A 26,203-nucleotide genomic window follows, 5' to 3' on the forward strand; every position below is an offset into this window, starting at 1 on the left:
ACAGTGCATTTTAAGCACTGATTGGACCTTAACAGTGAATAGCTGGATGTTAAGGAGCAGGCCGGGAACCTGGCCGCGGCATCCATAACAACGGATGAGTCATCAGATGTCAACAGGCTTCTCCACTGACAGCTGAATGAAAAAAAAAACATTGCTGGCAATAGAAAAATGTAAAAAAAAAAAAAAACGCCATGAGGGCCCCCCTCCCAATCCATACCAGGCCCTTCGGGTCTGGTATGAAATTTAATGGGAACTCCACACAGTTTTTTTTTTTAAAGCGGCATGTGGTTTCCCCCAAAATCCATACCATGCCCTTAGGTCCGGTATGAATTTTGAGGGGAACCCCCATACCAAAAATCCATATCATTGATAGCCTCCCATGGCTTCCACTACCATTTATACGCTGAAGAGACCCAAATCTCTTTCTCTGCCCCTCAGCTCACCCCATCAATCTCCTCACGCATCACTGATTTACTAACAGACATATCAGTCTGGATGTCAAACCACTTCCTCAAACTGAATCTATCTAAAACTGAGCTCTTAATATTCCCTCCCCCACGTGCCCCTTCCCCTGACTTCTCTGTCAAGGTCAATGGCACATGTATCAGTCCGTCCCCACATGCCAGGGTGCTAGGGGTAACCTTAGACTCTGAACTGTCCTTTCAGGCCCACATACAATCCCTGTCCAAATCATGCCACCATAGCCTCCGCGTCACTTCCAGAATACGCCCCTTTTTAACTAATGACACCACCAAGCTTCTAATTCACTCCCTGGTTATCTCTCGCCTCGACTACTGCAACTCCCTCCTCATTGGATTACCCTCACATACACTATCCCCCTTCAGTCCATAATGAATGCCGCTGCAAGACTCATCCACCTTACCAACCATTCAGTGTCCTCCACCCCTCTCTGCCAATCCCTCCACTGGCTTCCACTCACCCAACAAATAAAATTCAAAGCACTAACAATAATATACAAAGCCATCCATAACTCTGCTCCCACCTATATCACTAACCTAGTCCCAAAATACCAACCATGCCCCTCTCTTCGGTCCTCCCAAGACCTCCTGCTCTCTAGTTTCCTTGTCACCTTCTCCCATGCTCACCTCCAGGATTTCTCCAGATCTTCTCCCATCCTTTGGAATTCCCTACCCCAATCTGTCCGACTGTCCCCTAATCTATCCATCTTTAGACGATCCCTGAAAACCCTTCTCTTTAAAGAAGCTTATCCTGCTTCTAACTAACACTGTTTTACTTCCTCCATCAGCTCATCCCCCACAGCTATTACCTTTTATATCAATTGACCCTTCCTTTTTAGATTGTAAGCTCTAGTAAGCAGAGCCCTCTGATTTCTCTTGTACCAAATTGTAATGTAATTGTAATGTCTGCCTTTATTTTGTTAAGCGCTGTGCAAACTGTTGGCGCTATATAAAACCTGTATAATAATAATAATAATAATATCAGACCCTTATCCAAGCATGCAGGCCAGCAAAGGTGGGGAAGAGCAAGGATCCCTCCCTTCTGAACCATACCAGGCCACATGCCCTCAACATGGGGGGGTACTTTGAGGCAGCGGGGGGCTCTAAACCGCACATCAGTATTGTGCAGAAAAGAACCGCACTCCTGTTCAGTAAGCATGCACTTTTATTAATTGAATTCCTAGTACATGGTCAGTCTAGCTGGGCTCTGTGATGCATCAGAGAAAGAGCCCAGGTGGACTGCTCATGTACCAGGAATTTGTTTAATATAAAAACATAAATATTGAACAGGAGTGTAGCCTTTTTCTGTATAATATTTACTTTCTCATTGTGTCCACTTGCAAAATGGCTGTACTGTCTATGGATGCAGGAATTTATCATGGTAAACTAAAATAAACCTTACTAGCAATGTCTTGGCCAGATTTCTAATTCATATTTTATTTTCTTCAACAGCTTCCCATTGGCTTTGGTACAGCTGCCAATGTCAGAATTGGAGTGGCTTTAGGAGCTGGAGACATCGAGCAAGCCAAAACGTCTGCTAAAGTTGTACTTTACTGTACAGGTATTTGGTTTCTGTGAGCATGACTCTTCCTTTTCTCTGATGTATGCAACATGTATACTCTCACTCTTTGTGTTTCCTCTTGTATTTTCATGTGAGCATAGTTGCAATTGAAAAAAAAATATATATCTTTGGGTGTAAATTACTTGTAGGTGTCAGCTGGCTTTCCACATACACTTATATTTTGGTTGCACCTACAATAACTAGCTTTAATTTATAGCTGCAATGTTTCCCAAAATGTTCTCCATTGTGTACCACCATCATGCACTTTGACATGTCTAAGTTTCACTTGTACTAGTAAGGACAACATCTACCATATACCTGTTCATGAATATAAATGGACATGAATTTGTTATATATAAAAAAAGTGCTTTCCCTTAGAGTAAAAACTGAAAAGAGGACATAGAACACAATCTGCTTACTCTCTGCCTCTGTTTATCATTAAAAGAGAAGTATGGGATTTGCTTTTTTCTTTAATCAATCTTGCCTAGCTGGATGCAGCATCAGTTCCATGCTGCATCTGTCCCCCGCTAGCTCTAACTCTGAGAACCGAGTGATCAAACACTGCCAATGGCTTGGTTGTCAGAGTTCGGTGAGCAGAGATTCGGTGACTGTCAGTCACCGGCTCTCTGCTCTGCCCTCCCACGCTCACTGTAGCGCTGGGCTGTGGAGGGGGCGGGAGCAGCCAGCTCAGGCTCTCAGCAGGTGTCAGTTCAGGCATGTGGGTGGATCGCAACTATATGCAGGGTTTGGCTGGGCAAATTTCTCCCCAGGCAACCTACCTTATATTCAAAACGGCCGCGCTGCCTGTCTGCTATTTTATTTTCCCTGTAGATGTTAGAAATCAGCTGCGGTGGCCACTGACTGGCTTTGTCAGGAAGGGCATGCCAGCAACCAAGATGGTAGCCACAGAAGACATCCTGAACCTTCAATTTCTGTTAGGAGAATGCCGCAGGTGCGCCTGCGCATGCCGGTGTGCACATGCACCTTGTAACAGTTCATGGCGCCAAAATAGGCTATTTAAACTGGGTCAGCACCCAGACTCAATGCTGTCTGTTCTACAGTGTTTCCCGTGTGTCCCTGCTAACAAGTATCTAATATCTGTTCCTGTTGTTTGACCCGACTTGTTCCTGACATTCCTGCCTTCTGCCTGCATCTGACTACGGCTTGTTTTTGACTCTGCACCTGCCTGCTCCTTCTGCTACTTCGCTGCCAGCCCGTTACCGATCCAGCCTGTACCCTGACTCTGCTCCAGTCTCTGCATCAGTTCTTGACTTGTCCGCCTATGTATGACCCGGCCTGCCTGTACCTGCCTTTTCTCCAGCCCTTTGGGAGCATCCACCCCACCTGCAGCTACATCTGCTTCTCAGCCTGTGGTGTTCCAGTAGCAATCTGTTCCAGCTTCCCGCTTCCCGCTTTTCCTGGTCTTCCGCTGTGTCAGTGTTCCTCCACAGTCCCACTAGGTGTTCCAGTCCAGCTCTGCTGTTAGTGATCCTGCTAGGCACTCATGCGACTCTGCACTGTCTGCTCTACCAGGGGCCTCAAAGGCAGGCAGAGGCAGGGCATGCGGCGTGCCAGGGGATGCGGCCTGTGACTGGCTCAGGCTGGGGGCTGGGCGCTGGCTGGAATGGCTGCAAGAATGAGACAGTGCAATTTACAACTAGTCTCAAGCACACGGAGAGAAGAACTGACTGAGAGTCTGAGAGCAGCCAGCTTACTTTCAGTGGGACGAGAAGCTTACCCTTCACTACACTCAGAGGCAGCCAGGGCAAACCAGGGGATGCATGTGATTGGCTCCGGCTGGGCACGGGCTGCAATTTGGAAGCTGTTACCCCCCAAGAGGCCGTGCAAAGACCTACTGAGCTGCCATTGGCATCACTGAGGTGAGAGAGACCCAGACCATGACACCTCCCATATCCCTTTCCCCTCCATGCACCCCATTTACCCTGCCCCAGTGCCCGGCCCACCACCCAGTAACCTCAAAATAGGAAATACCCCTTAACACTCTCTGGCTGTTGGGACCTGTGCTGGCCATGGCCTGTGAGTCCAGCTGGCCATGGCCTGTGGGCAGGGGCATCGGGAGGGGGACTGACCCGGGCCAAAGCCTAGGGTCGGCCAGGAACTCGGGGCTATTGGCCGCCTGCCCTGGGGCAGCTTTCGGGCTGGTGCACAAAAGGCTGCCTCTGAAAGGAAAGGGGGGCGCGAGTGCAGCCGGTTTACACAGAGCGGGGGTCTCCATCTCCTGCTTATCCGACGCGGCTGAGTGACATAAGTCCCACCTCCTAGACTGGCTCCTGTGATGGATGTTATACTGGTCCAATGCCAGGACATGTGATGTCCATCATAGGAGCCGTTCCAGGAGGTGGGACTTAATGGGACAGGAGCCGCACTGGGTAAGCGGGAGACCCCCACTCTGTGTAAACTGGTGGCTCTCCTCTCTCCCCATGCACTGGCAAGGCTGCGTTGATGGGCACTGCTGTCTGATCAGGCTGCATTGATGGGTACAGGTAAGGCTGAGCTGATGGGATGGATACTGATGAGGCTGCATTTATGGGCACTAGTGAGGCTGCATTTATGGGCACTGGTGAAGCTGCTTTATGGGCATTGGTGAGGCTGCATGTATGGGCACTGGTGAGGCTGCATGTATGGGCACTGGTGAGGCTGCATTGATGAGCACTGGTGAAGCTGCATGTATGGGCACTGATCAGACTGCATTTATGGACACTGGCGAGGCTTCATTTATGAGCACTGGTGAAGCTGCATTTATGGGCACTGATAAGGCTGCATTTATGGGCACTGGTGAAGCTGCATTGATGGGCAATAGTGAGGCTGCATTGATGGGGACTGGTGAAGCTGCATTGATGGGCACTGATCAGGCTGCATTGATTGACACTGGTGAGGCTGCATTTATGAGCACTGGTGAAGCTGCATTTATGGGCACTGATAAGGCTGCATTTATGGGCACTGGTGAAGCTGCATTTATGGACACTGGTGAGGCTGCATTTATGGGCACTGGTGAGGCTGCATTAATGGGCACTGGTGAAGCTGCATTGATGGGCGCTGATCAGGCTGCATTGATGCACACTGGTGAGGCTACATTTATGAGCACTGGTTAAGCTGCATTTATGGGCACTGATGAGGCTGCATTTATGGGCACTGGTGAAGCTGCATTGATGGGCGCTGATCAGGCTGCATTGATGGACACTGGTGAGGCTACATTTATGATCATTGGTTAAGCTACATTTATGGGCACTGATGAGGCTGCATTTATGGGCACTGGTGAGGCTGCATTTATGGGCACTGGTGAAGCTGCATTTATGGGCACTGATGAAGCTGCATTTATGGACATTGGTGAGGCTGTATTTACGGGCACTGGTGAGGCTGCATTTATGGGCACTGGGGAGGCTGCATTTATGTGCACTGGTGAGGCTGCATTTTTGGCCACTGGTCAGGCTGCATTGATGGGCACTGGTGAGGCTGCATTGATGTGTACTGATCAGGCTGCAGTGATGGGCACTGGTGAGGATGCATTGATGTGCAGTGATGACGCGGCATTGATGGGCACTGGTGAGGCTGCATTGGATGGGCACTGGTGAGGCTGCATTGGTGGGCACTGGTGAGGCTGCAATGGATGGGCACTGATCAGGCTACATTAATGGACACTGGTGAGGCTGCATTAATGGGAACTGATGAGGTAGGCACTGATCAGGCTACATTGATGGACACTGGTGAGGCTGCATTGAAAAACCAGGTGGGCATGAATTGTGAGCTGATTCGGTTCAGTTGGCCACTTGACTGGACTTGCCCCCCAGGCCTAAGGCTGCCAGCCCTCCCCTGACTACATGGTCAGGATCCTTTCCGAGCCTGGACTAGTTCTGTGACATCAGTCAACAGTGGTTTTCAGTCCACTGTCTGCTGAAAATGGGTCACAGGAGTGCACAGGGGATCCAGAGGAGAAGTACAGCCAAAAGAGCTTTGGCTGTACTTCTCCTTTGAGGCATAGATGTACAGCACCAAATCAACAATGTGAGGAGGTTTTGTCCCTGGGGGGAGAGATGTTACCTGCTAAATTTGCCTACACATGCCTGCAGTTATAATGTCCATAGTAGTGATGGGCCAAAAAGAATATAGACATGTGCAGGATGAAAAAATTAGTTTAGTTTAGTTTAGTTTCGGTTCGTTATTTAACTAAATTCATTTAGTTAAATTAGTTGCATTCTTTACATTCGTTTTCGGGATTCGTTTAGTTTCGTATTCGAATTCGAAAAAATTCGACCGCATTCGAAAAAACTATCAAATTCGAAAAAAATTCTACCGAATTCAAAAAAACTATCAAATTCGAAAAAATTCTACCGCATTAGAAAAAAAACTATCAAATTCAAATAAATTCTACCGCATTCGAAAAAAACTATCAAATTCGAAAAAATTCTACTGCATTCGAAAAAAATTTGACCGAATTTGAAAAAGTAAACTATACATAACCATTTTGCGAAATTCGAATTTCATATAGAATGAAATCGAATTTCAATAGAAAAGATTCAAATAGAATAGAAAATAAGAATAGCATGCAAAAACAATAGAACAGAATAGAAAAAAATATAATATATTCTATTCTAATCTTTTCTATTCAAATTCGAATTCATTATGTACCAAATTCCAATTCCGGAAGATGTGTTATATATATTGTTCTATTGTTTTTTCTATTCTAGTCTTTTCTATTAGAATTCGATTTCATTCTATTTCTATATAACCATTTTCTGAAATTCGAATTTCGTATAGAATGAATTTGCATTCAAATAGAAAAGATTAGAAAAAAATTGAAAATAATAGAAAAGAATAGCATAGAAAAACCATAGACCAGCATAGAAAAAAAAAAATTATATATATATATATATATATATATATATATATATATATATATATATATATATATATATAAATAAAACCGTCTTCCGAAATTCGAATTTCATATAAAATGAATTCGAATTCTAATAGAAAAGATTAGAATAGAGTAGAAAAGAATAGACTAGAAAAACAATAGAACAGAATAGAATAAAACATAATATATATTATATTCTATTCTGTTCTATTGTTTTTCTAGTCTATTTTCTTTTATTTTCTATTCTAATCTTTTCTATTCAAATTCAAATTCATTCTCGAATTTCGTCTAGAATGAATTCGAATTTGAATAGAAAAGTTTAGAATAGAAAAGAATAGCATAGAAAAACAATGGAACAGAATAGAAAAAAAATATTATATATATCTATATCTATATCTATATCTATATATAGATATAGATATATATCTATATCTAGATATAGATATATATCTATATCTATATATAGATATCTATATCTATATATAGATATATCTATATATAGATATAGATATATATATCTATATCTATATATAGATATATATAGATATATCTAGATATATAGATATCTATATATATCTATATCTATATCTATAGATATAGATATATATCTATAGATATAGATATAGATATATATCATCTTCTGAAATTCGAATTTCATATAGACTGAAATCAAGTTTGAATAGAAAAGATTAGAATAGAATAGAAAATAACAGAAACGAATAGCATAGAAAACAATAGAACAGAATAGAAAAATAGAGAACCACACACAGCTTTCAATCTAGTGTCAGCAAACAGGTCCTCCCACTGACCTTGTATATATAAAAATAAAGTTCAGATGTGTTCTGACTGATCTAAGGAAGGGTGCGAACAAATCACCTGAAAGGTAATCTTTGTCTGAACAAATGATTGTAATGATTCTGTTTGGAATGACTCTACTTGCTTTGTAATCTTTTTCTAAAGATTTGATGGAATAAATCAACAAATTTTTAAGTGCAGCAACCTTTGGAACTATATATATATATATATATATATATATATATATATATATATATATTATTCTATTGTATTTCTAGTCTATTATTTTCTATTCTTTACTTCTATTCTAATTCGATTTTCGAAATTAGAATTTCTGAAAATGGTTATATATATATATATATATATATATATATATATATATATATATATATATATATATATATATATATATATATATATATATAACCATTTTCCGAAATTCAAATTTCGTATAGAATGATTTTGAATTTGAATAGAAAAGATTAGAATAGAATAGAAAATAATAAAAAAGAATAGAATAGAAAAACAATAGAACAGAATAGAATAAAATACAATATATGTTTTTCTAGTTTATTCTTTTTTATTATTTTCTTTTCTATTCTAATCTTTTCTATTCAGATTCAAATTCATTCTATACGAAATTCGATTTTCAGAAACCATGTTCCGAAATTCGAATTTCGTATAGAATGAATTTGAATTTGAATAGAAAAGACTATTAAAGAATAGAAAATAATAGAAAAGAAAAGAAAAGCATAGAAAAACAATAAAACAGAATAAAAAAATTATTATATATATGTATTCTATTGCTTTATGATTTTATATTCTATTTTATTGTATTTTTTAGAAAATCGATTTCTATTGTTATCAAATTTGATTCAAATTTGTTTTCGAATCCGATTTGAATATGTTTTCGACTTCGATTCGAATTTGTTCGCTTTTTTTTTGATTCGTTTAAATTCATCACTTTTGTAATTCGGAAATTGGAAGAATTTCCAAATAATGAAAAATTTGTCCGAATTTAGATTCGGAACGAAACGAAATGCACATGTCTAATATGTGGGGGTGTTGCTTAGTGCAAGCTCTGACACTATCTGAAAGTGTGGGAACTTTGCTATTCTGATAGATTGGCATTCAACCACAACAGGAAAGTATGGGATTCCACTGTAGATATTGCTTCATACCTGCAGCAGTTTGTACCACCTGACAATGTCAATCTAAATCCTCCTTGCGAAAAGAAATGTCTAGGGATATCTAGGGATGCCTTATTCGAAATAATAATAACTCACTGACTAGTTTCACTCGCTACTTGGAAATGTATGCAAAACTGTTTCATTACCCATAACTATTTTTAGTGTTGGATAGAATATGGAATCATTAGAATGCCTGTTAGGATTGTATTACTATCTAAGATTCAATTTTAGAGAATTGTTCTCATTTCCTGGTGACAACATTTCTATTTCCACATTTGCTCTCATTTTCTGTCCTGGTGCTTCACAAGGCAGGAAGTAGGGGAAAATCTAAAACACGGGCACAGACAGAAATATAAGTCCATTTTTTAGTAAAGGAGGGGAAGGCTAGAACTGTAGTGGGATGCCCTTTTGTCCAGATTCTGGTGCAGGTCCCTTTAACTCAACTCCCCACAATCCTCTGAGCTCCTGGACACGCCCGGGGGATATAAAAGTCAGCTCCACCCAGCTTCCTGTGCTCAGAGAGATCCTGCCTGATGGGACAGCAGTGACTGGGCAAGTGAGCTGTTCCCAGGTGCTGGGTCCTCCCCTGTTAAGTCTGGTGTGCGGGCCACCAGCAGTGAGCACAAGAGCACGCAGTATCTTTCCAAGCCCCAGTCACTGGAGAGGACTCTGTTACAGTCCATTGGTGGAAGCTGTCCATGAAGTGAGTTGGCCCTATCTCCAGCCACCAGAACCCCCTGACCAAAGCAAGTAGAAAGCAATGCCAGCGTGAAGTTTGTGTCAGCAGGAGGTCCACTCAGCTCACAGTCTGTGGAATGAACGATTACTATTTTGGAACACGTGAGATTCTTAAGTTTTCATTTCTATCTGTTGATTGGACTCAGAACACGCTGCTGCCACCTTGTGGACATTAGTTGAAAGGCAGTGAAATTGTTATATCCTCTTCCTTTATGGTTCATATTAATGTTCTGTACTGTATACCCAGTTTCGCATGATTTCCGGTACAATTTATGTTGAAGTTCACTGTTAAGTAAAGTAGAGATTGCATATCACCACTGGTCTGATTATTTGGCTGTGACCGTTACACTACACTTGACGTCACGAACAGGATACAGCCATGTCAGACAGTGATGAGGAGAACAGCACAAGGGCAGAGCCAGTCCGCAGCGGCACTGAGGGAGTTAAACAGTCTGCCATAGCTTCTCTACTGCTGGCAGGATTGCTACCACAACAGCTGCATAACTATACAGGACCGGATCAGGACTTAGATGATTGGATTAGGAGGTTGCGGGGCTTGATCCGGTCATATGGGGTCCCACCTGCACAGCAGGCAGACCTGGCCATTAATGCCCTTGAATGGGAAGCAAGGAAGTTGATCCTACACCTTCCAGCAGAGGACCAGGACTCCCTAGACAAGATAATCAGCCGCTTGGAAGCAGTGTACACCCAGACGGTGGCATTAGGGGATCTTAGAGCTTGCTTTATCAGTAGAAGGCAGAGAATGGGAGAATCAATTCCGCAGTATGCCCTGGAACTGCAGTATATAGCAGCCGAGATCCGCTGCAAGGAGAGGAGGCGAGCAAGACGTGCTGGCTGGAGTGATACAGATGGGTGGCTGAAGGATCAGTTTGTGGATGGGCTTCTGTCTGACAAAGTCAGGGAAAAGTTACAAGAGAAGGACAGAAGTAACCCAAACTTAAAATTCCACGAAATTCTGGAAGCAGCTATCCTATATTCAGAACCCAGACGTGCCAGTATGGACGTCCTCATGGCCAGCACAGGTGATAAACCATGTAAACCGCCACAAACTGGACACACAGCTCCGTGGGAGGTGGCCATCCACAAGCTGACAGAAGGAATGGCCCAGCTCCAGACAGAACTTGCCACACTGAGACGTGAGCGAGACAATCCAAGGGGGCCAAGGGAACACACCCCTTCATGGAGAAACCGATCACCGCCCCGCAGACGACCAAGACGGGAGAGGTCAACCTCTCCATGTTGGGGCTGTCGACAAAAGGGACATCGCTTGAGGGACTGTCCTGATCGAATACCGAGGGAGCCATTAAACTCAGAGCGCCCCGCCACTAGGAGTCAAGCAGTTGGGCGGCCCAGCAAAACGACTCCCCCATCACACAAGGAGGGCGTGGTGGTCGATTGCCCTGTGGTACACAGGTACTTCGATGGCCAAGAGGTCGAATGTCTTTTCGACACTGGGTCCCAAGTCACCATTCTACCAGAACCCTTGTTCCAGCGATACTTCCCAAAGAAGAAAATGAGTCAGGATACCCCCTGGATCTCACTAACAGCTGCCAACGAACTTCCTATAGAAGTGGTCGGGATTACCTGGATGAAAGTAGAACGGATGAAAGTAGAACTGTGGGGACAGGACCTTGGCCAAAAAGGTGTTGTGGTTACACGAGCATCCGGAAAAGGTCGACCGCAGGTGATATTGGGCATGAATATCATCCAGCCTGAGCTGTTAAAACGGTGTCCTACACACCAGGGACCACCTAAAGAAGTTAGAAAGCTGCTCCTTACCTTGGCAGCACTAAAGGGCTCTGACGCAAGTATTGCAAACATTAATGAAAAGGCTTGTGTCGTGAGGGTTCCTTTTGGGACAGAGATTGTAATACCTCCCTGCAAAGAACTTGTACTTCCCATGAATGTTGGATCATGCCATAGCCTGCAGGGCGTCCCAGTGCTAGTGGAACCCTTACCCTCAGATATGGCCCCGTTTGTTGCTAGAACTCTCACAGTAGTTCGTCAAGGCACCATGCTAGTTAGGATGTGGAACAGCAAGACGATCCCACTTCACTTGCCCCCCAGGGACACCAGTGGCGGAACTGGCCCTGATTTCAGGTGTGATTTCTCCCAAAGTGGACCACATAGAGCTCCAGAAATTTCACGGACGATGTTATGTAGCTAAAGTGAATGTTGCCAAATGTCCAGCAGGAGCAGACCCAGCATAGGTAGGAGAACAGATACTTCCACTTCTACAGCTGTCCACTGAGGAACTCACACCCACCCAGATAGAAGCAGTAAGGCAACTGGTGGATAAGTGGTCAGAGGCGTTTTCCCAGGAGGATTTTGACCTGGGCTGTAGCAATGGAATTGAACATGAGATCTCAACAGGAGGAAATCCACCCATCCGGGATCGCTACAGAAGCATACCCCCTCACCTTTATCAGGAAGTCAAGCAGATGTTGGAACAGATGATGCAACAAGGCATAGTTGAAGACAGCAAGAGCCCATGGGCAGCTCCCGTTGTATTAGTGCAGAAAAAGGATGGCACCCTCCGCTTCTGTGTAGATTATAGACGGTTGAATGCTGTCACTACAGGAGACGCCTATCCCCTGCCGCGGATTGAAGAGTCCCTAACAGCTCTAGGGAAAGTAAAGTTCTTTTCCACGCTTGATCTCGCCAGTGGGTATTGGCAGATCCCTGTGGCCAAAGCCGATCGACCAAAAACTGCTTTCATCACCCCTATGGGACTATGGCAGTTCAAGAGAATGCCTTTCGGACTGAACAATGCACCTGTTACCTTCCAGAGGACAATGGAGCATTGTCTTGGGGATATGAACCTGGATAGCATCTTGATTTATCTTGATGATATCGTGGTGTTCTCTGCCACCTTCGAGGAACACCTCGCCCACCTCAATGCTGTTCTAGCCAGGCTACATCAGTATGGGCTGAAGCTTAAGCCAAAAAAATGCCACCTGTTCAAAAGTGAGATTGAATATTTGGGACATGTCATTTCAAAACAGGGTGTGCTCCCCAACCCAGAGAAAATCAAGGTAATACAAGAATGGAAGGCGCCATCTACCGTGACTGAGGTTAGAGCCTTCCTAGGGTTAGCGGGGCACTATCGACGCTTTATCAAGCACTACGCCCATCATGCTGCTCCAATCCAGAAGTTACTACATGGAGTAGACCAGAAAGGAGGTCACAAGAGGGTAGAATGGCGACTGGAACAGCAAGAGGCATTTGACTTCTTAAAGCAACAGTTGGTGTCAGCCCCTGTATTGGCCTTTGCTGATTTCTCCCTTCCCTTTCGGTTACAAACTGATGCCAGTAACCAGGGCCTGGGGGCCGTGCTCTCACAAATTCAAGATGGTAAGGAACGGGTTATTGCTTATGCCAGCCGCAGCCTTCATCCAACCGAGAGAAACCCTGCAAACTACAGCTCCTTCAAGTTGGAACTGTTAGCGCTGGTGTGGGCCGTCACAGAACGTTTCACCGAGTATCTCACAGGGTCTAAGTTCGACATCTGTACGGGCAATAACCCCTTAGTACATCTCCAGACATCCAAACTTGGCGCTCTGGAACAAAGATGGGCAGCACGTCTGGCAAAGTTTGACTTTTCCCTGCATTACCACCCAGGAAAGGGGAACCACGTGGCTGATGCCCTATCACGGTACCCTTCACCCCAACCCCAGCGAGATGCGGATGAAGAGGCCGAAGACGAAGAAATCCCAAACTTAATGAGGGCTAGACCTAAGAGTAGACCACGGGTGGACCTCATCCAGGTATTGGAAAATTGTTACTGGGCAGAAATGCAGAAGGATGACCCTGTGATTGCCCCAGTCATAAAGGCAATGCAGTTACGGCGCTGGCCCAGTAGAATTGAAAGATCACAACTGCTACCAGAAACACAAAAACTGCTGAACGAATGGTCACGCCTCCTCTTGAGAAATGGCATTTTGTATCGCAGAATAATGTTCCCCCATGACTCTTCGGTAACCTGGCAGGTCGTACTGTCCCGGGCCAGAGCTCGACCAGAGGCAGAAAGGATCCATGTGGAAGGAGGACATTGGGGTGTCCACAAGACATTCGCCTGGTTCAAAAGGCAAGCCATGTGTGTGGGGCTGTTCCAGTTGATTGATCAGGTATGTCGGCAATGTGCGGTATGCTCCGTGACCAAGGGGGCTGAGGTCCAGGTGCCTCCCATGACTAGGAACACGTCTGCCCCATTGGAAGTATTGACAGTTGACTTCCTCACCCTCGACATGTCGGAAGATGGACATCGCCATGGACTTGTCATGGTGGACCACTTTACCAAGTTTGCAGTAGCTGTACCAACTCGTGACCAGACTGCAAAGACTGCAGCTCAAGCAGTGTGGAAGCACTTCTGTCTCCCGTATGGTTGCCCTCAGCAGATACATTCAGATCAAGGGCTCTGCTTTGAAAATGAGTTCTTCCAGAAGTGGTGTCGCTCCTTAGGTGTCAAGAAGACGCATACGACCCCATATCACCCACAGGGTAACGGAGCCTGCGAGAGGTTTAACCGTACACTGATACAACTGTTGAGAGGGCTGGCCCGTGAGAAACGAACCAGATGGACCCATTACTTGGCCGAAGTGGTTTGGAAGTATAATCATACTGTGCACTCAGCGTCAGCTCGGTCTCCTTACCACGTGATGTTTGGCCGTACTCTTGGGGGACCCACAGATCTATGGGGTGCTGTCCCCACTGAAGATCTGGAGCAGGGATCCTCAAACTACGGCCCTCCAGGTGTTGCGGAACTACACATCCCATGAGGCATTGTAAAACTCTGACATTCACAGACATGGCTAGGCATGATGGGAATTGTAGTTCTTGAACAACTGGAGGGCCATAGTTTGAAGACCCTTGATCTGGAGTATACTCCAGCAACTTGGATTCGAGAGTGGAGGCGACGCCTGTCAGAAGTCCAACAGTTTGTAAAGGAGCGAACTTGGGTGGAACAAGAAGAGTCAGGAACGGAGGTCTATGACCTGAAGCCGGGAGACAGGGTCATGATCAGGCGCAAAGGTGCACATCAGCAGGGCAAGCTACAAACTTCATGGGAGGAAGTGCCCGGAGTGGTGCTACAGCAACCAATTCCAGGAGTGCCAGTCTATGACGTCCAGAAGGAAAATACACAAGATAGGCCAAGGAGGCTACACCGCCGGCTCCTCAAACCTATTAGAAATTACGTAGAGGTGCCTGAAAGCTTATCTAGAGAGCCGGAGGAACAGGTTTCCAAGCCACCGTAGCAGTCCCAGCAGAGAATCAGTGGTGGTTACTCCCTGTCCGTTCACTGTTGCCTCCAAATCTCCAAGGAGAGATTACAGATACAGACAATTCCAGGCAGCCCAATGATTGCCCAGCTCGAATTCCTACTCCTGCTGTGGAGCCCTCTGACCCACTGTCCACTGAGATGGCTGAAAGTGAAGATGTACCTTTGCCTGCTCCTGAAGAGGAGCCTGAACCTCAACCCTTGAGAAGCTCTCAGAGACACAACTTTGGGAAACCACCTGAACGTTTTGCACAGGAGGACTTTGTCTGGTCGGTAAACTTGCCTGGAATCGCAAGTTCAAGCGGGGTGGAGTGTAGTGGGATGCCCTTTTGTCCAGATTCTGGTGCAGGTCCCTTTAACTCAACTCCCCACAATCCTCTGAGCTCCTGGACACGCCCGGGGGATATAAAAGTCAGCTCCACCCAGCTTCCTGTGCTCAGAGAGATCCTGCCTGATGGGACAGCAGTGACTGGGCAAGTGAGCTGTTCCCACGTGCTGGGTCCTCCCCTGTTAAGTCTGGTGTGCGGGCCTCCAGCAGTGAGCACAAGAGCACGCAGTATCTTTCCAAGCCCCAGTCACTGGAGAGGACTCTGTTACAGTCCATTGGTGGAAGCTGTCCATGAAGTGAGTTGGCCCTATCTCCAGCCACCAAAACCCCCTGACCAAAGCAAGTAGAAAGCAGTGCCAGCGTGAAGTTTGTGTCAGGAGGTCCACTCAGCTCACAGTCTGTGGAATGAACAATTATTATTTTGGAACACGTGAGATTCTTAAGTTTTCATTTCTATCTGTTGATTGGACTCAGAACACGCTGCTGCCACCTTGTGGACATTAGTTGAAAGGCAGTGAAATTGTTATATCCTCTTCCTTTACCCAGTTTCGCAAGATTTCCGGTACAATTTATGTTGAAGTTCACTGTTAAGTAAAGTAGAGATTGCATATCACCACTGGTCTGATTATTTGGCTGTGACCGTTACACTACAGAACCTCTGCCAGCTTTTTATTGTTGTTTGTGCTCCTGTTGCAGATTTCCCCCCCACTTCCTGTGTGATGAAACTGTTATCACTGTTATGCCCTGTACACACGGTCGGATTTTCCAATGGAAAATGTGTGATAGGACCTTGTTGTCGGAAATTCCGACCATGTGTGGGCTCCATCACACATTTTCCATTGGAATTTCCGACACACAAAGTTTGAGAGCTTGCTATAAAATTTTCCAACAACAAAATCCGTTGTCGGAAATTCCGATTGTGTGTACACAAATCCAACACACAAAGTGCAACGCATGCTCAGAATAAATTAAGAGACGAAAGCTATTGGCTACTGCCCCATTTATAGTCCCGACGTACGTGTTTTACGTCACCGCGTTCAGAACCATTGGATTTTCCGACAACTTTGTGTGAACGTGTGTATGCAAAACAAGTTTGAGCCAACATCCGTTGGAAAAAATCCATGTATTTTGTTGTCGGAATGTTCGATCAATGTCCAACCGTGTGTACAGGGCATAACAGTGAGGGGAATCTATTGGAACCTCGAATAGTAGTAAAAACCTGCCAAGGGATTTGAATCCTTCCCCACTCCATCCAAAACAAGTACAAATGTTTTGGCTAGACATACACCTTATTTATTATCCTCTTTCTTTCTGTAATTTTCAGTAATTGTCTTTTACAAATTGCTCTGAATGATAATTATCTCAGTACTTAAACAAGGTGATTATTTCAGTATTGTATAGAGCGGGCAAGGGTTAGAACCTCTGTCATGATTTTATGCTGTCTGTGATACCAGTGGAGCAATTCATCCCTCTAGTTTCATGGTAAGCATTTTTATGGGACCTAGACAGCAAAATAAAACAAATTAACAAAGGTTCTAACACACACTGTCCAAATAAAGTGAATGGCTGAAGATGCACATCAGTAGGCAGGCATAGAACATACATATATATAAAACAGTGCAGCGCTGGACATATAACAAAGTAAGCTGATTATACTAATCAAACTAGTGTTAGTGCAATCAAAATAAATGAAATAGTGTAAACAGTAATACAAATCCACCAATAAATGCTAACAATCAATGCAATTAAGTGCTCATAGAGTACCAAATTATAATAGTGAAAATGTTCAAATAAAGTGAAAAATCCAAAAAAATTTCCAAAAATGATTATATAAAAAGTGCAAAAATCCAAATGCGATACTCCACTTGATAGTGCTGCCGTCACCAGGTGAAAAAGTTGGAGGCTTACCAGAAAGCCTGCGACCACCCTTACACCCTTAGGGGGGTCAATACAGGCTTAGTAGATCACCGCAGATGTCACGACAGGATGACGGCTGGTGGTCCTCAGATCTCCTTCCTTCTTTCCAAATAGGTCATTTGTAGCAGCAGGGGACACTCAGGAGAGCGTGGTAACAAGATGACTCAAAGCAGCAAGCACTTCAGCGGGGGTGAGCCATATCAAAAAGAAAAAGGAACTCCCATAGTGTAGAATGCCAAATTCATATATTAAAAAATAGCAGGCATGTACTGCATCGCACGAATGATAATATAAAAATCCAGCTAGGATAAAGGAAAAGATTTCACTGCCGTTAAAATTGAAATCGCGCATGCCTGATGCGAGTTCATGTTGTGACCCTACGGCCGTTTTGTCACAACTGACGTCATGATGCGCATTAAATAGCCAGACGGCGCTTTGGGAAGCACCCCCATTGGCTAAAACAACCAGAGCTAAAGCACAATTGGTCATTTGGGATCTAATTCCTATCACATAAACAGAGTGAGAGAAGCCTGATGTGTTGGTTAGCAACCGTGAACGCTGTCAGGCATATATAAAGTATGACAAGCTGTTCAAGCTAATGCCATCTAGTGGACATTAAAGGTAAAGCATAGAATGTAAACAATAGGTAACTATTTCCTTCAACATCCATGACGGTTAGTATACCCAGCAACTACACAAAAATAAATAGTGAAATAAGCAATCTCATCCCCACTAACAAAGGGGTCACTTAACATGATTATGAATAATGGATAAAGAACATGGGAGCAAAAAAATGCACAACATATGGTTTTCATGACATAGCCTCCAACAATAAAGAACATGTTATAAGATGTTGTGCATTCTCCAACAGGGACATCAGCTGTTATTAATGAAACAGTTGATGTCCCATTCTATGTTCAAGCCATTGGGGGCATGAGAGCCAAGTTTGTAGATCCAGTTGGTCTCGGATCTAGAAATGGCTCTCTTGCCATTACTGCCACGCCAATGGGGGACGTATTTTTCTATACCAATAAAGATGGTGCCCTTAGGGTCTCTGTTATGTACAAGATCATAGTGTCTAGAGACACTGTGCTTGTCAAAGCCTTGTTTAATGTTGGTGATGTGTCCGCCTAACCTTACGTGCAACATCCTAATGGTTCGTCCCACATATTCTAACCCACATGGGCACCTAAGGAGGTATACAACACACTTAGTAGTGCATGTTATGAGTGATTTAATGGGGTATGTGAGACCCGTATTTGCTGAAGTGAATTCAGTAAATCTCCTGTCTCTTACCATGTTTACCCTACAGACTTTGCACCTTCTACACTGGGAAAAGCCCTTAAGGTCCCCAAAAAAACTAAGAAGTGTGGGCGGATCTGGTACGATAGGTGCCAGTATGTGTCTAAAGCTAGTGGCTCCCCTGAATAAAACCCGAGGTTTATCTGAGTAAGGGTCCAAGGATCCTGTCGTTTTTAATAACTGGCCAATGTTTTCTAATGATCCTTTTGATGGCCCAGTGCTGGCTTGAATAAGTTGTAAGAAAGGCCAGTCCGAAATCTTCTCTGTTTTCGACCTGAGGAGGTTTGTCAACCAATAAGTCCCTACGGTTCTTATTCCCTACCTCTACGATCAAAGAATCAAGAACTGCCTCATCATAACCCTTACTCACAAATCTAGATTTCAAGGTAGAGGCCTCATTGTAAAACTGATCTAAATCTGAGCAATTCCGCCTTAGGCGCAGAAACTGGCCCTTAGGGGCAGCAGATAACCAAGAATGATGGTGACAGGAATCTAGTGGAATGAAACTGTTCCTGTCGGTTGGTTTAAAAAAGGTGGAGGTGGTGATCCTACCATTATCAATAGTAATGACTAGATCAAGGAAATTAATTTGAGTTGAACTAGACTCATAGATGAGCACTATACCTCTGTCATTGTTATTTAGAGAGGAGAGGAAAGTGGCAACAGATTCCAAGTTGCCATTCCATATAAAGAGGACGTCATCAATGAATCTTCTCCACATGACAAGCTGGGAGGGCCTGTCATGCAGAACCTCTTCTTCCTCCCATTTTGCCATAAAGAGGTTGGCCATGCTGGGAGCAAATTTAGCTCCCATGGCCACCCCCTTTATCTGCAAATAATGCGCACCATTGTGCCAAAAATGGTTGTGCTCCATCGAGAAGTCCAATAGCTCCATCACAAAATTACATTGTGTGATGGGGATATTGGAGTCCCGATAGAGGAAATGTCGCACCGCCTCATGTCCTAATTGGTGAGATATCGACGTGTAAAGCGATGCGACATCCGCAGTCACTAGCGTGTAGGTGGTCTTCCATTCAATTTCACCCAATAAATTAAGGACATGTTTCGTGTCCTTAAGAAAGACATAGAACATACGTATTTGAAAAAACATTAGTCTTGCATTTATTGTCATTTGTTTTCAATTATGCAATTTTCTTCGGCTTGGTATACCACTTCTGATTTACTGGTATTTGAAGTATTAGTGGGCATTTTCCAAGCAGTTCAAACATTAAATTATTTTTCAGGCTAATCTGCACTTCCTGTTTTTCAGCATTTTGTTGCTTGCTGGTCAGCTGTACTCTACTTGCGCTGAAAAATGTCATCGGTTACATTTTTACAAATGATAGGTGAGTAAAATGGAGGTGAACAACTTCTTCAAATCTATTTAAATGATGATTCACTACTTTGATGATACACTATCTCACATTTGTGCAAAAGGTGTTTTTAAAGATTTATAAACAGAAAAGTAATTCATACACACTGCCATTTTTTAGCATGAGACAAAAAGCTATCCAGATAAAAATATATTAGAAGACCAGCATATTTTGCCAAACACATTGGTGTAGGCAGATGGAAGCATGCTATAATAGTACAGGGTCTAAATGACACAAAAGAAAGTGTTGCCTCTTTTGTAGCCTATGGCCAGACTGTTCTAATCCCTAATTTGGACAATTTACCACACTATGGGGGTTATTTACTAAAGGAGAATCCACTTTGCACTGCAAGTGCACTTGAAAGTGCACTGACAGTGCACTTGGAAGTGCAGTCGCTCTAAATCTAAGGAGTAGATCTGAAATGAGTGGAAGCTCTGCTGATTTTATCATCCAATCATGTGCAAGCTAAAATGCTGTTTTTTTTATTTTCCTTGCATGTCCCCCTCGGATCTACAGCGACTTTACTTCAGTGCATTTGCAGTGCAAAGTGGATTTTCCTTTAGTAAATAACCCCCACAGTACCTTGCATATTAACAAAGGGTTTCAGATATCACAAATTTCCTCATGTTACTTGACTAACATTAGTGAGACCAGGGGCAGGTAAATTCTTCCAGTGCCCCAACTGAAGAAAACGGATTTTTAAAACAGCTTACCTGTAAAATCCTTTTCTTTGAGTACATCACGGGACACAAAGCACCATAATAATGACTATGTGGGCTATACGCTTACCTTCAGGTGATTGGACACTGGCAACCAATAGTAAGACGGTTCCTCCCATATAACCCCTCCTATACAGGAAGTGCCTCAGGTTTGTAGCAAGCAATGACGATCCCAGAAAAAGGAGGGAAGGGACCTCTGTGTCCCGTGATGTACTCAAAGAAAAGGATTTTACAGGTAAGCTGTTTTAAAAATCCGTTTTTCCTTTATCATACATCACGGGACACAGAGCACCATAATAATGACTATGTGGGATGTCCTAGAGCAATGCAACTGAGGGGGGGAACACATTATCCCTAAGCCCGACGGGCCTGAGATTAGTAGTGGAGTGTGCTCTTAAATCGTGGGGTGGAACCCTACGCTTTAATCCATATGCCTGGACAATAGTCTGGCGAATCCACCTGGATATAGAAGAACTCGTTGCCGGCTGTCCTTTTCTAGGACCTTCAGGCAAGACAAAAAAGCAGTCAGTTTTCCAAAAAGGAGCTGACATTTCAAAGGAAACCTTTATCGCTCTCATCACATCCAGTGAGTGAAGCGACTTTTCCTCCCTAGTCTTAGGGTTTGGAAAAAAGGAAGGTAACACGATATCCTGATTCAGATGAAATTTGGACACTAACTTCGGTAAAAAAATCCGGACAAGGGCGCATGACCACCCTGTCCTGATGAAGAATCATAAAAGGTTCCTTGCAAGAAAGGGCGGCCAATTCTGACACCCTTCTAGCCGATGTTATAGCCACTAGGAAAACTAATTTCCTGGTCAATAGGACCACCAGAATATGCCTAATAGGTTCAAAGGGCTGACTCTGTAAGGCTGAAAGTACCAAATTTAGGTCCCATGGACATAAAGGCGGTTTAAGCGGTGGCCTCAGGTGCATAACTCCTTTTTACAAAGGTCCGCACCAAAGAATGGGATGCAATTGGTCTCTGGAAGAAAACAGATAAGGACGAAATCTGTCCCTTAATTGTCCCTAAAGCTAGCTGCAAGTCTACTCCTGTTTGGAGAAAGGCGAGGACTCTTCTGATCGTATACTTACGAGGGTTCTATTTCCTTTTCTCACACCAAGAAATGTATGACTTCCATACTCTGTAATAGATAGCTCTAGAAACTGATTTTCTAGCATTTATCAAAGTGGACAAGACCGAACCCATAATACCACGGTCTTTCAATATTCTGGTCTCAATAGCCAGGCCATCAAATTCAGCGACCCTAAAGAAGGATGGAATATGGGCCCTTGAGACAACAGGTCTGGGCGACAAGGGAGGACCAATGGTTCCCCTACTGCCAATTTCACAATTTCCGAGTACCATGATCTCCTGGGCCACGCTGGGGCCACTAAGATCACTGGCTTCTCTTCCTCCCGTATTCTGTGTAGTAAGTGTGGCAGAATCTGGATTGGAGGAAAGGCATATATCAGAGAATACTGATCCCAAGGAACCACTAATGCGTCCATCCCGACCGCCAGCGGATCCTTGGTCCTGGATACAAACCTGTCCAGTTTGGCATTGAATCTGAATGCCAACAGATCCACATCTGGGGTCCCCAAGTATTGGCAGATCTGTAGAAACACCTTGGGATGCAGGGACCATTCCCCTGGTAACAATTTCTGGCGACTCAGGAAGTCCGCCTGCCAATTGTCCACCCCCGGGATAAACACTGCGGACAGAAAAGGCACATGTTTTTCTGCCCAGTTTAGAATATGATCTACCTCTCTTTGGGCTGCCCGACTCCTGGTACCTCCCTCGTGGTTGATATATGCCACTACTGTGGAGTTGTCGGACTGGACTCTGACAGGAAGCCCCCGCAACCTGGACGTCCAGAATCGCAGGGCCAGACGTGCTGCCCGAATCTCGAATAGGTTGATGGGCAGAGTTCTCTCTGTCTGGGACCATACTCCCTGAACAGATGCTTCCTCTAGGACTGCTCCCCAGCCGAGAAGACTGGCATCCGTGGTTACCACCTTCCAGGCTACAGGTAGGAAAGACTTCCCTCTTTTCAAGTTGCTGGTTCTTAACCACCAAGAGAGGCTCTGTAGAACCTGTGGAGATAGAACCATAGGCTGATCCAGGGTTCGAACTGACTTGTCCCAGGCTTTTAGAATGTTCTGGAACACTCTGGAGTGGAACTGTGCATATGGCACTGCGCTGAAAGATGACACCATTTTGCCCAGTAATCTCATGCACAGCCGAATAGAAGGGGGTAGTTCTTTTATCACCTTCTGTACTAGTTCCACTATAGAGGCGACCCTTAGGGGTGGAAGGAACACCTTTTCTTGGACGGTGTCCAAGACTAGACCCAAATACATCAAGGCTTGGGTCGGACAAAGAGCTGATTTGTCCAAATTTAGTACCCAACCTAGGCGTTGTATCCTATTATGGAAACTCCTTGAGATCTTAGAGAAGCCAACACTGGGGCTAGGGCCTTTGTGAAGACCCTGGGGGCTGTGGCTAGACCGAAAGGTAACGCCACAAACTGGAAATGACTGCTCTCTACCGCGAAGTGTAAAAACCTTTGGTGTGGCCCGAAGATCGGCACATAAAGGTACGCATCCTTGATATCTATGGATGCTAAAAAGTCTCCCTTTCACAGGGACCTTATGACCGAGCGAACCGACTCCATGCGCAAGTAGCGGACGTCTACAAAGGAGTTCAGAGCCTTGAGGTCCAAAATGGGCCTTACTTCCCCAATTGGTTTCGGCACGGTAAATAGGTTTGGGTAAAACCCTTTGAATCTTTCTTCATGCGGGACCTTTATGATTACACCTTGCAACAGAAGATGGTGTAAAGCTAGAAATAGGCATCTTCTTTTTCCTGGATCCATCGGGACCCCTGAATGTAGAAAAAACGGTTCGGGGAACCTCCCGGAACTCTATTCTGTAACCGTTCTTTACAGTGGAAATGACCCATCTGTCTTGAACCAGTTCCTCCCAGGCCTCCCCAAACAGCCGAAGCCTGCCCCCCACCCGTGAGGGCGGGGCGCCCCTTCACAAGGTAGACTTGGAACTGGGCTTGGGTGGTTTTTGGGCCCAGGGTTTTTTCTGACCCTGTGGTCTTTTAAACCCATACGGCTGAGGCCGTCGATACCGCTTAGGAGAAGAGGCACCAGGCCCTGGGGGATTAGGAATTTTATAAGAGGGTTGCTTCCCCTTCTTTTTAATAGGAAGCAGAGCGCTCTTACCTCCTGAGATCTTTTGGATGTATTTATCCAGATCATCACCAAACAGGCGCTCTCCATGAAAAGGAAAAGCAGCCAGTAGCCTTTTACATGGCGTCTCAGCAGACCAGTTCTTTAGCCACAATACTCGGTGCATATGAACTGATAACAACGCAAAATGAGACATCTGTTGAATTGAGTCTTTTAAAGCGTCAACTGCAAAACATAAGGCATGAGGGATCTCTGAAAAATCCTCAGCAGATTCCCCCTGGGAAGGTATGATCTTTACTACCTTCTTAAAGCGATCTTTTAGAGATTGACATATCCCAATAGCCGCAATAGCCGGTTGAACTGCTGCAGTAGCAACTGAAAAGGAAGCTTTTAATAAGGATTCTAGCTTTATATCAGCCGGATCCTTGAAAACCTGGGCGTTATCCACTGGACAGGTTACATTTTTATTTATATCATTTCCCTCCTCTCCAGCAAAGCTTTAGCCTGGGCTGTCCCCCGTGGGAGAAGAATGATCCGGTGGTTTCCAGCCTGTCCGACTTCTTGAAGTTCTTTCATAATATCTTCGAGGAGCCAGCTCGGGTTTCTTCAGCGGCTAGTGCCCTTTTACGCATTCGCCAAGAATCTTGTTCAGTGGGACAATATGCGCTTCAGTTCCGTATCCTCACAGCTGAATTGAGCTGAAACAATGAGGCCCTGGTCCCAACCTTTTTACATGGCCTCTCTGACCGAGTGAAGGATGAATTAGCAGGAAGAGCCATCCCCGCCGGTCTGGACGATGTCATTTCCTTGTGCAATCAGATTGACATTCGTTTCCAGGAGAGGTCCCTAGAAAAAAGACACCAGCACTCCCTAGGTCCTAGTCAGCCTGAACTCTTCCCCCGTTGCCCTGTGGATCACCCTCTGCCTGCCGAGGAACCTATGCAGCTGGGCCAGACCAGACTAACCCCCGAAGAACGTGCTAGATGCAGCACTCCTGGCTTGTATCTTTATTGTGGGGGCAAGGGTCATTTTCGTGACTCCTGCTCGATTTGTCCGGGAAACGCTCGGGTCTAATACATTTAGAAGCTGGAGTATTGGACCCAGAAACATCACCTTCTCATCTTCTTCTTCCAGTGTTCCTCCATGTAGGCACTTCTTCCCAATCGGTCCTAGCATATCTGGACTCCGGGCTGCCGGTAATTTTATGGACTGGAGAACTGCTTATTCTATGAAGCTTACCCTTTCTCCCCTCGCTACACCACTGGTAGTCTTGGCAATTGATGGCACTGTGCTCCCAGGGGGCCCTATCCATTTTCAGACACTACCAATTAGGATGTCGGTAGGGTTACTCCACCAGGGGTTGATTTCATGCCTCATTCTACCCAAGGCCTCTACCCCCATTGTATTGGGCCTTCCTTGGCTACAGCTTCACTCTCCTCATGTGGACTGGGTCTCTGGGCAGATCCTGGATTGGGGTCCTTCATGTTTCTGGTCCTGTCTTCTCAAGGTTGCCCCCAAGGAAAGACTTCCCATTGCTACCACATCCGTATCTTCTGATCTTCCCGCAGCATACAGCGATTACCGGGATGTGTTCTGTAAGAAGTCTGCTGAGGTGCTTCCTCCCCACAGATCTTTTGACTGTGCTATTGACCTTGTCCCTGGAGCAACTCTGCCCAGGGGTCGTACCTACCCTCTGTTCATTCCAGAGACCCAGGCCATGTCTGAGTATGTCGCCGAGAATCTGGAGAGAGGTTTCATACGGAAATCCTTGTCACCTGCAGGAACAGGGTTCTTTTTCATTGCCAAAAAGGATGGTACCCTCAGACCCTGCATCGACTATTGAGTTTTAAATGCAGTGACTATCAAAAACTGATACCTCTTACCTCTAATATCTGAGCTATTCGACAGGTTGAAGGGGGCTTCCATTTTCACCAAGTTGGATCTCAGAGGTGCATACAATCTCATTTGAATACGGGAAGGTGACGAATGGAAGACTGCATTTAACACTAGGGACGGGCATTATGAATACCTGGTTATGCCTTTTGGTTTGTGTAATGCTCCAGCTGTGTTCCAGAACTTTGTCAATTAAATCTTCAGGGATCTACTGTACCAGTTTGTTGTCATCTATCTGGATGACATTCTCATCTTTTCCGAAAATCTGCTTGCTTGCAGAAACCATGTCCGCACCATACTTCAGCACCTTAGAGAGAATAATCTCTATGCCAAGCTGGAGAAATGTTCCTTTGAATGTTCTGAGGTCCTGTTTCTGGGATGTTTTGTTTCTAGTTTGGGTCTTCGTATGAATCCCGAAAAGGTCTCTGCCATTACCAACTGGCCCATTCCTGCTAGCCTCAAGGCCACACAGCGCTTTCTTGGCTTCACAAATTATTATAGGCAGTTCATAAAGAATTACTCTTCCATTG

The 26,203-nt window shown here is 44.8% G+C and overlaps 1 protein-coding gene across 1 annotated transcript in view; it reads left to right on the plus strand.

The window, feature by feature from the left end:
* LOC141128072 (multidrug and toxin extrusion protein 2-like) overlaps window positions 1–26,203 on the plus strand; it is a 540,585-nt gene that overhangs the window by 330,535 nt on the left and 183,847 nt on the right. The window contains exons 11-12 of the mRNA XM_073615139.1: window positions 1,932–2,040; window positions 19,756–19,831. Coding sequence (XP_073471240.1) covers window positions 1,932–2,040; window positions 19,756–19,831 — 185 coding nt within the window. The remainder of the gene's footprint in view (window positions 1–1,931; window positions 2,041–19,755; window positions 19,832–26,203) is intronic.

This window comes from Aquarana catesbeiana, linkage group LG02 (genome assembly GCF_042186555.1).
Source record: "Aquarana catesbeiana isolate 2022-GZ linkage group LG02, ASM4218655v1, whole genome shotgun sequence".
In the NCBI taxonomy this organism is placed as follows: Eukaryota; Metazoa; Chordata; class Amphibia; order Anura; family Ranidae; genus Aquarana; species Aquarana catesbeiana.